The 16009-nt window shown below is 54.0% G+C and overlaps 1 protein-coding gene across 1 annotated transcript; it reads right to left on the bottom strand.

Moving 5' to 3' along the window:
- Positions 1-1927: 1927 nt before the first annotated feature.
- On the bottom strand, positions 1928-14070 carry CCL17 (C-C motif chemokine ligand 17). Its single transcript, XM_077898322.1, has 5 exons — positions 11058-14070; positions 5543-5683; positions 4361-4468; positions 2818-2935; positions 1928-2205 (listed from the first exon to the last, which is right to left on the bottom strand). Exons 3-5 carry the CDS (start codon positions 4428-4430, stop codon positions 2094-2096), a joined length of 300 nt encoding a protein of 99 aa, XP_077754448.1. The 5' UTR covers positions 4431-4468; positions 5543-5683; positions 11058-14070; the 3' UTR covers positions 1928-2093.
- Positions 14071-16009: the final 1939 nt, after the last annotated feature.

Genomic DNA, 16009 nt, shown 5'->3' on the forward strand with positions numbered 1-16009 from the left:
GATGTGGGTAACCCCGGGCCCCCAGGGACGGGGTGGAAGAGGCCAGGGCCGTCCTGCTCAGGCGCCTCCGGCTCGATCTCTATCTGCGGGGAGGCCGAAGCGCCTTCTGGTGGCCAAGCGCAGAGCAACACAGTTCTAACTTCCCCGTTACCGCATCAGCTCCTCCGGGATTTCTCTCTGTGCGTGCCCCTAGGGAGGCCGCCCAGGGGGCTGAGTGGTGAAGATGTCACATGTCCACTGTGCACAAGGCATCTCCCCACCCTCACAAATGAGTCATGGACTGACTCACCTGACCCCAATATCATCCCCTGTGAGCTCGGTAAGGCAAATGTGCCATAAGTATAGTAAAGGAGGCAGAATGTGCTAGAAGTTGGGCCTGCGGCCAGAGCGCAGAGCTGGCGGAGGGTCAGTGCAGCCCAGCTGAGCTCCCAAGGGGCCTGGATTTCAGTCAAGGGAGGGGTGGGAGGAACAAGGTGATGCCAGCGCCCTCTCTGCTCTCTGTTCTCTAGTCCATGTCACGTGGTCCTCTTTCTCACCAGTCGGGGAGGGGGCGGGTCCCCAAGTCACAATTCCTTCAGATGACCCCTTTGCAGAGGGGCATGGTGGCTGGTCCTATCTCCTGCCTCTTGTCACCCCTCACTACCACCCCCTCCCTTACATCCTAATCGTGCGGTTAAACATCCTCGCAGTTCTCAGCAAGCTCAGCTCCTCTGAGTTTACAAATAGGCCTCTGAGGAAGATTCCACTCAGACAAAAAAGTTTTGCTTCTTTTAAAATGCTCTGCACATGGATGAGACGCGTGTCCTCTGGGTGTCTTTAGGCTCCGGACCACAAGGGTGAGGGGTCCCGGCCCCAGCCCCTGTTCTCCTCTGCTGTCACTGGGGCTCTTTCTTGCCTCCCTCTATTCTGAGATCATGTTTCCTCCACTCCCCCCCCCCCCCCCCCCCCCCCCCGCCTCATGCAGCGGATCCGGAAGACAGTGTTCCACAAAGAACTCAGACCCAGCAGCCCCCAGGATCCTGAGTCCAAGGCAATTAGTTGTTGGAGGGATACTCCTGGGGATCGGGGCCGGGGAAGAGCCCACCTGTGGTCGAGGAGATCTTGGGGCCACAAAGAAGCCGGTTCACCATCATTGGTCTCATTATTATTATTGTTGCTGTTTGTCCTGTTTTATTCCTGCCCCTACTAAAAGTGGTCTTGGGTCTGTCATCTGGCCCGCAATAAGAGGGCTGAGCACAAGGGGGCAACCGGGGGTAAAACTTTGCCTGAAATTAACTCCTGATGCAGTCCCAGCAGACAGTGCGGTTAGCAGTCCTAGGAAGAGAAGGACCCCATGCCCCTGCCCCTAGACTGCATCCCGGAGAGAGAAACCCCAGGCCATGGCTGGTCAGGAGAGTGACACAGAACTAGAATCCGAAAACCTGGCTTCCCCCACCCTGCACACTACAGTTTGGGCCTAGACGAGCTTGCTCAGAAGGGTCTGGGGGTAGGGAGACCCTAACCTCCCCATCCCTCATCTTTTTCAGCATTTAGGCTGTGGGGTGCTCAGGGTGGTTCAGGGTGCTCCCTTCTAATGGAGGAGCCAGGACTGACAGACCCACACAGCAGTCAACTGGAACAACCCATCACAACGGGCTGCCCTAGGGTCCGTAAGAGCAAGAGGAATCGGAGCAAGAGAGAGAGCCCGGTGGGCAGCTGTTCTTGGGGAAGGTCTCTTGGAGGCGGGGCTCATCCCAAGGACACCCTCAGCTACCCTGCTGGGGTCTCTCTCACCAGGACCTTCTCTCACCCCTCACATGTGGTCTGCAGTAGCCAGGTCCTTCTCTCAGACTCAGTTTCCCCTTCTGGCCTGGACAGGGCAGGACCAGAATTCTCTGAGGGCCCTTCCAGTGTGACAGGGTGGTGCACAGAACACGCAGACTCAGACTAAGGTACAAAGAGACAGACTTTAATGGGCTCTTTCGTGCCATGGTTCCATCCAGAAGAGGGGACAGGGTTCACCTTGTCCTTGGAGGCCTCCACTGGACTCCAGCAGCTGGAGGTTGGGGTAGCAAACACTGAGGGTGGAGGTCTCCAAATGATCCAGGCAGGAATCAGGACTCTTGGGGCCCTCCCTTCCAGGTTCTTTGTAAATATCTGACCGCCTTCTTCACCTTCTTGTCCTTGGGGTCGGAACAGATGGACTTGCCTTGGACAGTTACAAACCTGCAGGAGAGGGAGAAACCCATCAGCAGGTGTCAGGGCAACAAGGCCTTCCAGTGCCCTGGGATCAGCCTCGCTCTGCACTGAGCAGGCCCCAAGGGGAGCGAGAACTTGCCCAAAGTCAAGGAGCTCCTCAGTGGCAGATCTGGCATGTCAGGCTCTGTTCTCAGTGATTCCTGACTCCCCAAGTCCCTGCCGGTCCCCTAGGGAGCCAGGTCTGCAGGACATCCTGCCTCAGCAGCCCCACTTCAGCTGGCCTGCTCCCACCTAAAGCCTGGGAACCGGGGGTGCCCAGGAGGGGCCCGGCTCAAGTCCAAGCCTGGGAAGTCAGCTGGCCTCTGACTGCCTGTGTGCTATAGGGCTGCCCTGTCTCTTAGGGGCTTCAGTTTCCCCATAATTTGGTGAAGAGGTTTAACCTCACAGCCTGGGGCCTTTTGGGTCTCACAGTGTGGGGTGCAGGAGCTGCCATAGGGAGCAGGGTCAGGGTGGGAAGCAGGCGATGAAGGCCCCCTCTGTCCTTTCCACAGTGGTCCTCCTGGAAGCTATAGAGTCTGCCCCAGACTCAGCTCCTAGGAGCAAGGATGGGGGAAGGGGAGGGGGCCAGGGCACACTTACACGATGGCATCCTTGGGACACTCCCCTGAAGTCTTGTACCACCTTGTCAGCCTGCTGATAGGAATGGCTCCTTTGAAGTACTCTAGGCAGCACTCCCGGCCCACGTTGGTGCCTCGAGCTGTGGAGAAAGGAGGCGGGAGCAGGGGTGTCCAAGAGCGTCTGTGAAGGGGGGAGGTCTGTGGCCTCCCTTGTGGAGGAGAGTCCGAGTGTGCATGTCTGTGTGCGCGTCTGTGCTGATCTGTGTGTGCGTGTGGTGTCAGAGTAGGTCCGTGTGTGTGTGTGTGTGTGAGCCTCCTGGGGACGAGGTGTCTTGTGAGTGTCAGTATATGTACATTTGTGCACATAAGGTCTCTGTGCTTTGGGGATCCCTGTGGGCTTGTATGTCTCTCTGTGCTTACATCTGTGTGTGTTTGGGAGGGTTTGTGTGCACACGTCTATGGGTGTGTGTGTGAATGTGTGCCTTTGCATGTTTGTGTCTGTGTGTCACCTGTGTGAGCACACATTTGTGTGAATGAGGTCTTTCTGTGTGCTGGGGGCAGAGGACATGAGTGTTTGTATGTGTGTGCACAAATGTTTCTGTGTGTTTGGGGGATCTGTGTATATATATATCGGTGTGCATCTATGTGTGTCTCTGTGTGTGTGCATCTGTGTGTGCACACACTCAAATCCCAGCCCAGAACCATCCAAGAATCTCCCCTGGGACAGGCTCTGGGCTGAGCCTCTGCCTACCGAGCTCATTCAGCCCTCACAGTGCACCCAGAGACAGGCACTGTCACTACTCCCATTTTACAGATGATTACACGGAAGCCCAGGGTGCAAAGACACCGTCAGGGCCCTGGCTTCCTTCTCTTGGTACAAGAAAAAGCATCCAACATTTGCAAATCGGCCAATAGGTGATATGTGGCTTTAATTAATGCTATGCTGGAGTGTTTTCTAGAAGCCCCCAGCAGCCTCCGGCCGTCTCGGGGGTATAACTGGGTTGGACCCACTCACGGAGCTGCCCCGGCCGCGTGCACAGAAGCGAGAGCCACCGGTCAGGGCCTGGCCCGCTGCGGCTGTGCTCGCACACGGGGCTAATGCCGGCCTTTCCCTTCCAGCCGCGCGTGGGCCGCTCGCTCTTCGTGGGCTCCGGGAGCCAGCGCTCCTGCCTTCCCGCTAATTCCCTCAGTGTGGAGAAAGAGCCGTGAATAAAACAGACACGCTAACCGATGCTTCTGAAAATAGGTCGTTTTCCATGGTCAAAACACATCCAAGATCACTGCCTCTCACCTGCCGCAGCCAGAGCGGGCCTTCACTCTGCTCTGGGTGGAGCCGATCCCCAAACTCTGGGGTGGCATCCTCCTCCTCCTCCCCCTGCTCCTCCTCATCCTTTCCCTTTGAATGCCTCCCTCAGAATCCTACTACTGCCAGCCTCCTCCGTCCCTGGAGCAAGAGCTGGGCTGTAACTCCTGCACGAGTAGTGGGCATTGCGGTCGCGATCTTGGCACCCTCACCACTCCTGTCCCAGTGTCCCTTCCTCTGGCCACGTCTCCTCTGCTCTTACCTGCATGGGCGACCTGCAGAGAAGCCCCCAGGAGGAGCGTGACCAGGAGCAGCATCTTCAAGGGAATCATGGTGCCAGGAGCCCAGGAGACTGCGAGCGTATGTCCTTCTGCACGGGGGGAGGCGAGGATGGCAGCCACGCGTGGAGGTGACCTATTTAACCTCTTCAGGGATTTTGCCCCACCTCCTGTCACCCCCCACACACACCCACACACACACATCCTTCCCTACACCAGTGGAGTCTGAAGATTTGAGATGATTCAGCACAAGTCCAGTCTTGGAATGTTTGTGGCTTTCCAGAGAATGGGCACTTAATTTAGGGACAGAGGTCGGGTATGTGTGTCTGGGGGCCGTGGCAGTGACACACTTCTCCTTTCACGGGGACATTTCTTGGTTCCTCTATTAGCAGAACTGAAAAGCCTCTATCCTAAATCAGGTTGGCCCCTGCTCCAAGGCTGGTGAGCCTCCTTCATGCATGATGTCTGTGTGTGGGGGGAGAGTGGGGGGACAGCCAGGTAGGAGCCAAGAGGAGCTGCCTAGCCTGGGCCTGGAGAAGCTTTTGGGCTCTGGGAGGGCTTCCTGGAGGGAGGGGTCAGCAGGCTGCACAGCCACAGGGATGTCTTTACAGGGGGGACCCCAGCTCCACTCATTCTGAGAAAGGTCTGGAGCCCAGATGCCTTTAGCTGTGGGTGCTTCCCCAGGCTGGGCCCCGAACCACAGATTTTAATCACCATCTAGTCCAAACTGGTACCTCTGTAGATTGGGAAGCCCAGCACCCCAACATGGGGCCCCTCCCCCAGGGCTGCTAATCAGAATGCAAGGATCTCTGAGGGCCTGGTCTGCAGTGGACATGTGGTCAGGGTCCAACATGAACCGTGCCCTAAGCAGACTTTCCATGTACTCCATGGGCCACAGCATCCCTGCATCAGGCCACTCCCCTGGCCACCAGAGAAAATGGCCACTTGTCTGTTGAGAGCTCCCCTGGGCCAGGTGGCGGGAGTCCCTTCACCAGGAGGAGAGTCTCATGCCTGCTTCCAGGGGGCAGCATCTCAGCAGGGTGACCTGGACCCTGGTTCTGACAGGTGGGACCTGGGTCTGGCTCCTCTCTGTTCCCAAGTGTCCCCCAAGGAGCAGCTCAGATGACACTCGGCTCTACAATATGGGGTGCACGTGGCCTTCTCACCTCAGCTGGCTCTGTGTTAACCTGGAGTCATTGTCACATCTTTATCAGCAGGGATGGTAACCACAGCGTGTGCTGTCTGTGGAAATCCAACACCAGGGGTGTGCTCAGATGGTCACCTTGCGAGTCCTCACCACTGGACACCTGGAAGAGGAAGCCATGCATTGGACGGGGTCATGGGAGGGCGAGGCCAACGCTTCTCCTCCCCCAGGGCCACCTTGGCAGGCTGGGGCTGCTTCGCCTCCTGGTCCATGGCAAGACCTCCCTTGGGCAGGATCATCTGTCACTGTCTTGCCATGTGACTTTGGGCAGCTCGCAGACCCTCCCTGGGCCTTATGTCATCACCTGTAGAGGAATGTTTGGACTGTCCCAGGGGACCCCACCAAAACGGCAGATCTGAGAAAGCTGGGGTCCTCCCAGTGGATCTCACACCAGCATTTCTCTACTTCTCTTAGGGATTTCTCTACTTCTCTTAGGGTTGCATCACCCACTCTTCATGCCACAGCTGGGGGGTTTCTTTGCCCCCAGACTGGCTGGGCCATCCTTCCTGTCTCTGGGACAGGTTGCCATTTGCATGTGCAGCAGAGAAGATTAGAGGGAGTGGGGGGGGCTTCCTGCCTGTGCTCATCTTTGGCAGAAGCTTCCTGCACAAAGTGGGGACAGCCTCCATCCCACACAGAGGAGCATCCAGGAGTCCCCACCCTGTGGAGTCGGAGGAGGACAACTTGGGTTGAGGAAGGGGTGCTGGTGGCCTCCATGAGCCTAGGAGAGGGCCACTCTGGCCTGCAGAAGAGTCTTGGGCCAGGAGGAATGCAAACATCCCAAGATGCTTGGGGAGGGCCTGGGTCCCAGGAGGGCCAGAGGATGTCTCTGCTGATGCTGCTTCTCATGAGTAGTGTCTCTTGACCCTCTCTGTCCTCCATGCCCTCCACCCAGTGGCTTCTCCACCTGCCACAGGGGCCACAGAATGCCCTTCTGTGTTGGACAGGAAGGGACTGTCGTGCTGATGATTAGCAACTTTATTACCAGCGAGGCCGCCCAGTCCCACCGCTGGGGAAACTCCCTGAGCGGGGTTTGAGTCCCCCTTGTTCTGCCACAGACTCAGAATGTTTCTCCAGAATGACCCAAATTCCCCTGTCACTTCTAGGGAATTGGTTGTGACAGCAGGAAAAGAAGATTCTGGACAAGCTCCGGGCTGGTGCCAGATCCCTGGCAGGGGAGGGAACAGAGCAGCAAACATACCAGTGTGCACCTGCTGTGCGTCAGGTGCTGTACCGGAGCTGTGGCTGCAGGGGCACGGGGCCTGGCCCCAACACAGGGATGTGCACGTGAGATAAAGGGCTGTTGGGCCCAGAGCAGAGAGAGGTTGCTTCTGGCTGAGAGATCTTGGAAAGCTTCGTGGAGGCAGTGGTCAGGAACCTGGGCCTTGAGGCTGGGAGGATTCACACCAAGAGAAGGAGGGGCGAGCATTTCACAGGAGACAAGTGTTTAGCACGAGTGCAAAGGAGGGAATGTGCAGAGATAAATGAGAGAAGCAGCACAGAACTCTGGTGGGAGACATGGTCCTGATGCGACATGGGGACCGTGAGCTCCGTGAGGGCAGGGGCACGTCCACTGTGTGTGCCCCCAGCGCCTGCACACAGTGGGGCTTTCAATGGGGCTTGACGGAGACAGAGGGGACTGGACGAAGGACAAGGAGGTGAGCCGGAGCCAGGGCCTGGGGAGAAACCGTGGAGTGCAGAGCCCGCCTCTCCACCTCCTTTGGAGGCAGCACAGACCAGGGACATTTTTGAGGTGGTTTCCTTGCCAGGGGTTAACTGCCTTATTCCTCCTCAGTTTTCCCAGCTATGAAATGGATTCCAGGGGACCTTCCAGATGGGATGTCCTGGAGTCTGGGATGATGCTAAGGGTCTCGAGAGACCTTTGTGGTGCTATGCAGACCCTAGGGCTCAGAGATCAGGCAGGGGAATCAGAAATGCTCCCTGGAGGAGGCAGCAGTGAGGCAGAGTTCTATGGAGGGTGACAGGGGAGAAGGCGCTGGAGGAAGGGCAAGGTCACAGGCAGGCAACAGGCCAGATTCAGGCCCAGTAGGACAACAGAGTTAAAGGAGCATTGGACCTGAGTGGGAGGAAGAGCACAGAGTCACTGCCTGTCTCAACACCTCTGACTCAAGCTGGCCAGACATGCCGCCTATGCACCTGCTACCCTTCCTGCCCCGGCCCCAAGACCACAGCCACAGGGAGTCCCTTGGGGACTAGAAAGGATCAGTATTTCCCCCACTATAGCTTGAAGGGGCTGCACCAGCCAGATTCTTGGTACGGCTGGGGCAGAACCAGGGATGCTGTTGTCACAACCCCCAAGAACTTAGCCCCAGGCCGTTGAGCGGGGGTCAGGTTGCTAGGATGGAGGCTCTTTATCATCTTCAAACTGCACATGACAGTTATCACTGATATGGCAACCCATGTCAGCTGAGGCTCCAGGAGGAACAATGACTTGCCTGGAGCATTCCAGTAAGGATGTTATCCATTGAGCTCTGTCCTCTGACAGCTGAAGCTAGATTTGCCTTGTCCTGCCCATGGTGGTTGAGATGCAAAGGTCCCAAATGTTATCCCCATCCCCTAATCCCAGAATACATCCTACTCCCTTGTCCCAAGGGCCTGATGTGCTTACTGATGAGTCAATCTATCCTGACAGGTCATTGGTCTGCTTGATTCCTTGGGGCAGAAACACAGGGACATCCTTACCCTGGCTTTCCCTCCCCTCCCTTGGTTAAGACCTGTTCAATAGGCCACCTGGATGTGTTTTGAATCAATCCCCTCGTCGCCATCCACATGGATACCTCCTCCATCTCCCTGCTGGAACACAGCCCCATACTCATCTCCCAGCTCCTAGGCTTGCCCCTCCTCTCTAAAGCCCAGAGATCTGTCCAAAACACAAATCTGAGCAAGGCTCTCCCCTCTCAAAAATCCCTCCATACCTCCCCATTGCCCTTAGGATGAAGTCCAGATTCTCATTGACAACTCCAGCCTCAACTTCTGCCCCCAGCCCCACCATCTATCCCATTACTTTGTTCTAGCCACATGGACCTGCTTTCAGTTCCTTGAAAATACCAGGCTTTTTTTACAGGCTCTTCCCCCTGTCTAAAACTCTCTCTCCTGCTCCTCCACACCCCACTTCCTTCCACTCCTACCCTCCTCAGATTACAGCTTAAACCCCCACTTCCTTCCTTCAGCCCCCATCTTCCTCTTTGTCTTCACAGGTCCCTGGCTTCCCTATCATGCTCTTGTCATATTACACGGCAATCACTGGTTTGTTTGCCAGTTCTTACATAGAAGACTATGAACTCCTTGAAAACAGGATCTCTTCTGTGTTCCAACTTGTAGCTCCAGGAATTAGCACCCAATAGGTGCTCAGTAAAATGTTTGTTGAATGGGTTAGAGGTGGATGGTTGGATGGATGGATGGATGGATGGTTGGGTGAATGAATAGATGGATGACAGATGAAGGACGGGTAAGTGGATGGATGGATAGATGGATGGATGGATGGATGGATGGATGGACAGATAAGTGGATGGGTGGATGGATGGGCAGGTGAATGGGTGAATGAATAGATGGGTGGATGGATGGATGAATAGATGGATGGATGGATGGATGGATGGATAGGTGGGTAGATGGATGATAAATAGGTTGGTGAATGAATGGATAGATGGACACTTACATATTTCTGAACTACAGCTTAGACACAGTTTACATTCTACCTCAGGGGCTCCTTCACTCCAGAACAAATTATTTCTGGTCCAGTGTGCCCCACCAGTTCATGAGAGACACCTGAATTCCCCTGTCATGAATGAGGCAGAAAAATCCAACCAAGGCACTCATTAACTCTTTTCCTATCTAGTTACTACTTCCTTGTGGGTTGTGGCCATTTCCTGCCTTCTGTCAAGCCTAAATTTTTTTGACTGTGGCTTTGCTCTCATTCCTTCATAGGAGGGCTTCCTTCCCTTGGTTACACTCCTGTCTCCTGGCTCTTCGGGTTCTCTCTTTCGATGGTCCCCTCCCCTCCACTGATGACATGCTCTAGGGTATCTGCTTCTATAAAACCTCTCCTTGACCCCCAACACACTGCTCTCCTATTTCTCCTTTCATTCATGACCAAACTTCTCCAATGTGTGGTCTCCACCTCCCACTACCATTTCCTCTCTGCTCACGTGTGATTTAATTCTTAGTATCATGGCCCTGACGCTCAGGGGAAGCCACTTTGTCTGGGCCTCTCAACACCCATAGCCACTCTCTGAACTTCCCATCCCCTCACAAAGGCACAGTGTGGGGCAGTGGTTACCCATAGAAGCTCTGGAAGCATTTTCTACAGCCCTGGATCCCAGTCCCTCTTCCACCTGTTCCTGACTGTTACCAAGAACAAATCCATGAGCTTCATTGTCCTCATCTGAAAAATGGGCATGTTGATAGATGCTCCCTCACCGTATTGCCAGGACAATGAACTGAGATGATAGGTGTAAACTTCCTGGTCTCCAGCTGGTTTGATGAATCTCCTTGTCACCACTAGCAATCATTTCCCTTCATGACGTTCCTCCCCGTTGCAGTTCAGGATAGGGTTCTTCCCTGAGCCCTCTGTGGGCTCCTCTTCTCAGGAACATTTCTGAGCTCTCAGCCCGGGCTGGGTGGGGTTCTCAGCAATCACATCTATTAGTTTACTCTGTTCACACAACAACCCGAGGAGGTAACAACTATTATTATATTTTACAGATGAGGACATCGGGGACCAACCGCAGTGGTTAAGAAGCTGGTCCCAGGGTCCAAAGGGCCAGCAAGTGGCAGAAGCACACCTGGGGCTCTGTCCTGGGTTTTTTTGTTTTGTTTTGTTTTGTTTTTGTTTTGTTTTTGTTTTTTTTGTTTGTCTCAAGCAACCCTCTTTCCCTCCTTGAGGTTATTCACTCAGGACTTTGACCTAGAGACGGATGCTTCTGCTTCCGAAATCTCTGTCTCCAGCCCCAATCTGTTTCTTTTTTTTTTTTTAAGGTTTTATTTATTTATTCATGAGACACACACACACACACACACACACACACACACACACACAGAGGGAGAAGCAGGTCCATGCCGGGAGCCTGATGCGGGACTCAATCCTGGGACCCAGGGGATCAGGACCTGAGCTGAAGGCAGACACTCAACCACTGAGCCACTCAGGTGTCCCCTAACCAGTTTCTGATCCAAGACACCCCCCTTGGACTCCACCCCATCCTCTGGCCTCCTCTTGCCTGCGCTGCGAGATGCCTTAACACACTCTGTCTTGTAGCCTAGCCCCCCCTGGGCTGCGAGCTCCTGCAAAACAGAAATCTGTGCCTTTGTGGTTCACTAAGTCCAAAAACAAGAAAAGCAAGGCCAAGTTCCTCTCAACCAACTCCCCTTCCCCTTTTTTTGTTGTTCAGTTGGCATCATTCTCCACCTCCCATCTGCCCCTCTGCCCCTCATTGAAATTGTGCCCTTGACTAATCTCTCACCTCCAGCTCCCATGGTGTATCAGGCACAGACTCTGCCCAGCAATGTCTTCAGCGGGGTCAGCTTCCTGACTCCATCCTCTCCTCCACTGGCTGGGAACCTGAATCCTCCACACCTGGACAGTATCCACAATTTCCAGGCCTATTTCCTCCTCTCTGGTCCTCCTGCACGCCCATGTCGAATGGGTCTTTCTCAAGGGCTCTGACCACCTATAGCCCTCAAGAACCATTAATGGCTCCCTGTTGCCTGCCACCTCCACTTAAAATTCTCCGGGCCAGTCTTTAAGCCCCATCATCCCTCCAGATCAGTCTCACCTTGAAGATTCCCGCTCAGTTTCTGTGGGGGTTGATCGGTGGGTGCCCTCACTAGGTGACTTGGTCTGCTGTGTCCTCCCCTTTTCTGGATTGCCCACTAACCTTAACCAAATTATATCCATTTTTCATATCTGACATGCCATAAAAGATTAAACAGGAGGGTCCCTGGGGGAAATGAGAGGCCAGGAGCTAAGACTCCTTGGTTGGGTAACCCAGGTTTGAATTCAGCTCTACCATCGATGAGTTGTGAGACTTGGAGCAAGTGACATCTCTCCGGGCCTCAGTCTCCCCATCTGCGAAAGGAAAATAATAATAGTATATTAGAAGGTTTGGGTTCACATTGATCACCTTTGGGCCCATGTCTGGCCAATAGTACGGGTTCCTGACTTTAAATATCATCTATATGCCAAAGCCTCCCAATTTTTTCTTGCAAGCTCCAGACTTGCATGTCAGCTGCCTACTGAGCACGCCGGGGGGCGTCGCAGACCCACTAGGTGCCAAGCTGACTTCCCGGTTCCCATCCTCCCCTGCACGGGCTCCTCCCCGTTCTCCGCCAGCCCCTTCCTTCCCGTTACTTGGGCCAGAAACCTGGGCACCGTCCTGCCGCCTCTTCCTCTTAGCCCCTTCCTTGCCATCTGTCAGCCCTTCTCCTGGCTCTGCCTTCGGGATGCCTCTGGAGCCCACCACCCCTCCCCCGGCTCCCCACGCGGGCTCCTGGCGGGGTCCCTGCCTCCTCTGTTCTCAGCACGGCAGCCACTGGAGCGGGCATCTCCGCCTCTGCGCACACCATCCCCTGGCTCTCCCCTACTTTTGGAGGAAAAGCCAAAGGCCCTAGGCCCCCCTGGAGCCTCCGCCCGGCTCCCCCACTGTGCTCTTGCCGCGCCTGCCCGGCCAGCTCCCCTCCCTGAGGACGCTTCCACAGACTGTTCTCTCCGCCTAGAATGCTCTTTCCCCAGATACACGCATGACTCACTCCTTCACCTCCTTCAATCTCTGGTTAAATGTCACCTTTCAGTGAGGCCTACCCTATTTAAAACTGCAGCCCACCCCACCTCTTCCTCTGCTCTATTTTTCTCTCTCTTCTTTGTGCTGCAATACTCACCACCCCCCAGTAACTACACCGCCTGCGGTCTGTGGCCTCTCTCCCCCTGACATCTCTACTGGGACGTAAGCTCTATGGGACAGAGGCCCTGTCTCTTTTGTGCAATGAAGTATATCCCATGGCACAGGGGAGGCCCTCAATACATACTGGTTGTATTCAGTGAATGAATGGCTAAAGGGCTGGTATTGTTCTCGAACCCGAGTACATAAACACTTTTCATTTTGAGCCTCACTCTTACCCATGGACTTGTCTCAGTCTCCCTCCTGCCAGGGCCTCAGCTCCTCCCCTGGGCCCTGCCTCACCCCTATAAATCAATTACTTTCATTCACTGCTGGAGACCAATGCTCTCTTTCCAAGGAGTCTTTGCCCCTGGTTCCAAGTTATCTCACAGGCAGGTCTTTGGCCTCCAGACAGCACTGGGACAATCCAGAGCTATGGTGCCAAGTGACCAAGTCAAGGCTCACCCCTCGTGGTGCCATGATGGATCCTTCCTTTACAAATGAGACGTGTGCTGCAGCCCGCCCCAAACCTGGCAGGGTGGGGAGGAGCGAAGAAGGGGGTCAGGTTAGGTTAGGGGGAGGGTGGGAATCCTTCCTGACAAATAGGACCCTCCCCTCTCCCAAGGAAAGTTTGTTGGGCACCAGGGTCAGCCGCAAGAGCCCAGCATCCGGGAAGAACGCACATCCAGGAAGGCACCTTTCCTAAGGAGCTTGGTGGACCTGGGCCTTTTGAAGTGCTGAAGCTCTGACTGCAAATAAACTAGCTGGGGACAGGCCAGGAGCATTTGGCCATTTGTCACGTGGCACAATCCTATCCGGATCGTGGCTTACCCAGGGCAGCCCAGGGTGTGGAAAGGTGTGGTTGCTTTCTGAGCAAGGTCCAGACCTGGGAAGCAAGTGTCTCTGGATGAAAATGAGATCCTGCTTTCATTCGAGAGAGGAGCAGGTGCCTCTGCAGCCCTCTGGGCCCTGGGACTTGTCCTTCCCGAGGCAGGGACTTTCTCCTCAATCCCACCTGGTCCTCCCTTCTCCTTGCTTCGCCTGGGCTTCTTACAGCTCTCGGGACTCATTCCTTTTCTTTTTTTCCCCAGTGAAACTAAAACTACCTAAATCTAGCTCCAAGAATGAATTTGGTGTTTTTATTGGCATCAGGCTGACTCTATAGACTTCCTCAGGGAGCTGTCTTTCCTGATGGTCGATTTCCCCATCTACTCTTTGAGGTCTTTCTCATTCTCCTCCCCAAGCCAGCGTCTGGCTCTTCAGTCTGGAGCCCACAGTGGGCTACAGACGGGGGCACGGTGATGGGCTCTCTCCACGGTTTGAGGCTGGGTTCAGAAAGACATGCTCCCAGGGGAGGTGGGGAAAAACAGAGGAGTGAGGTCAGAGAAGGAACTGAAGTCCAGCCCTGAAGTCAGGCAAGTCCCGCGGGGGGGCTTCCTCCTGCCCCCACAGGGGCTCTAGGGTGCCAGTTAGAGGGGTGTCTAGGGGGCTCAGTGGGTAGAACATCTGCCTTCGGCTCAAGATCTCAGGGTCCTGGGATCGAGCCCTGAGTCAGGTTCCCTGCTTCTCCCTCTCCCTCTGCCCCATCGCCCCCCACTTGTGATCTCCTACTCTCCCCTCTCTCTCAAATAAAAAAATAAAATCTTTTAAAAAAGATAAGAGTGTCAGTTACTGAAAGCAGCTGAAGGGAGCGGGCTCTGGGTGGGTCACAAGAATGTACCTCCCACTGGGTTAAGAGGTAAATATTACCCTCATGGAGGTCCATGTGCTTCTCCTGATCCATCCCTCTACAGACTAAAAGAAACTCAATGGGGCAGACATTAGTCCCAAGCATTTATCTTCCTAATGCGCACATGCATGAGTGTATGTGTCCTTGAACAATGTAGGGCATTGTTCATACATGTTCATAAACATATAAACATTGTTTATACATGTTGATAAGTTTTATATTAACATTATCATATAGTATATGTACTTGCACGTCTTGCAGTTTTGAACTTGAGAGTCATGCATGTTGGGAGGAGCCGGTGTATTTCTTATCACCATTTATGCGATTCCATGCAATGACTATACCATAGCATAGTTGACTAAAATAAACAAACTCTAATGTGGGACTGCCTGCTGGCTGAGTCACTTACTAGCTGTGTGGCTGTGGGCAAATTCCTCAGCCTCTCTGTGCCTTGGTGCTTCCAGATGGAAAATGGGGCTCATAGGAGTAGGACTTTAGAGTTAGAGTGGGGAGTAAATGAAAAAATTCATTCAAAGGCTCACAATGGGGACACCTGGGTGGCTTTGGCCAGGGTCCCAGGGTCGCAGGATCCAGTCCCACGTCGGGCTCCCTGCATGGAGCCTGCTTCTCCCTCTGCCTGTGTCTCTGCCTCTCTCCCTCTCTGTGTGTCTCATGAATGAATAAATAAAATCTTAAAAAAAAAAAAAAAAACAGAGGCTCACAATGGTGTGTGGTGGGGACAGTAAACCGCACAAAGGGTAGGCTAGCGTCTTCTTCATCTCTGGCAATAATGGAAGGACTCTGTCTCCTCTTTCTCTCTTCCTTTCCATCAGGGACCCACTGCTGCTGCCCTTGACATCTTGGGAAGAGGACCACTGGGCTGTCTACCTGGCATCCCAGTGTGCACATGGAGGGACTCCAATTCCATCAATCTGATGATGGATGGTCATGACAATATGGAAAAGCTGGCAAGGGCCGTACTCTGTTGAGACCCTGCCCACCCCGATGAGACCTGGGAGGGTGGTAGAGAGGAGAAGGGAAGACCTGGTAAGACATCTACATGGGCACAATCCCTCACAACTCAGAGACTCCAGGGATCCTGGGGTTGCTTGAAGCCTTGACCCAGCCCAGGCTACTCAGGGTCTTAGCTGAGCCTGGGGAGCCAATTTCATGACTAATATGTGATGGTGGAGGGTCAGAGGGCCTCCAAAGTGACTTGGATTTACAGTTGTCCCCTTTCATTCTCTGAGATCCCTTTGAGGCAATTGAAAAATATATATATATATATATTTTTATATTTTATATATATTTCCCCCCCCAAAAAAATATATATATATGTTATATTTTTTTCCTCAAGAACTGCCCTGAAATGCAGCCCCTGACATAGATGGGTTGCTTTCTCTAAACCGGAAAAGCATGTGGCACAGGCACCAGATCAGAAAGAGCCAATGGGACACAGATGATGGTGAGTGCTGGCCCCTTTTCTCTTTCACTTCTTCCAAAACCTGTGGTAGTGACTGGTCCACGAAGGGGCACAAGACATATACATACTCATCGCCATGGATCTTACAGAAAGCTCGGTGAAACAAGCAGGCACAGCCAGGTCTTGTGAGGGTTATCATGGGTGCAGGTGTAGTAACGTACCCATAGCAGAGAAACTTCGTGAAACCAAGAAGTGAGGAAAGGCCTCCTGGTGGAAGTGACATCTAAGCTGAGGCCAGAGGATGAGTAGGAGCTACCAGAGGAGCAGTGAAAGGGGGGGTTAGTCCAGGCAGGGGAGGAGTCAGTGCAATGGCTCAGAGGTACAGAG

Source organism: Canis aureus, chromosome 5 (assembly GCF_053574225.1).
Source record: "Canis aureus isolate CA01 chromosome 5, VMU_Caureus_v.1.0, whole genome shotgun sequence".
NCBI lineage: Eukaryota > Metazoa > Chordata > Mammalia > Carnivora > Canidae > Canis > Canis aureus.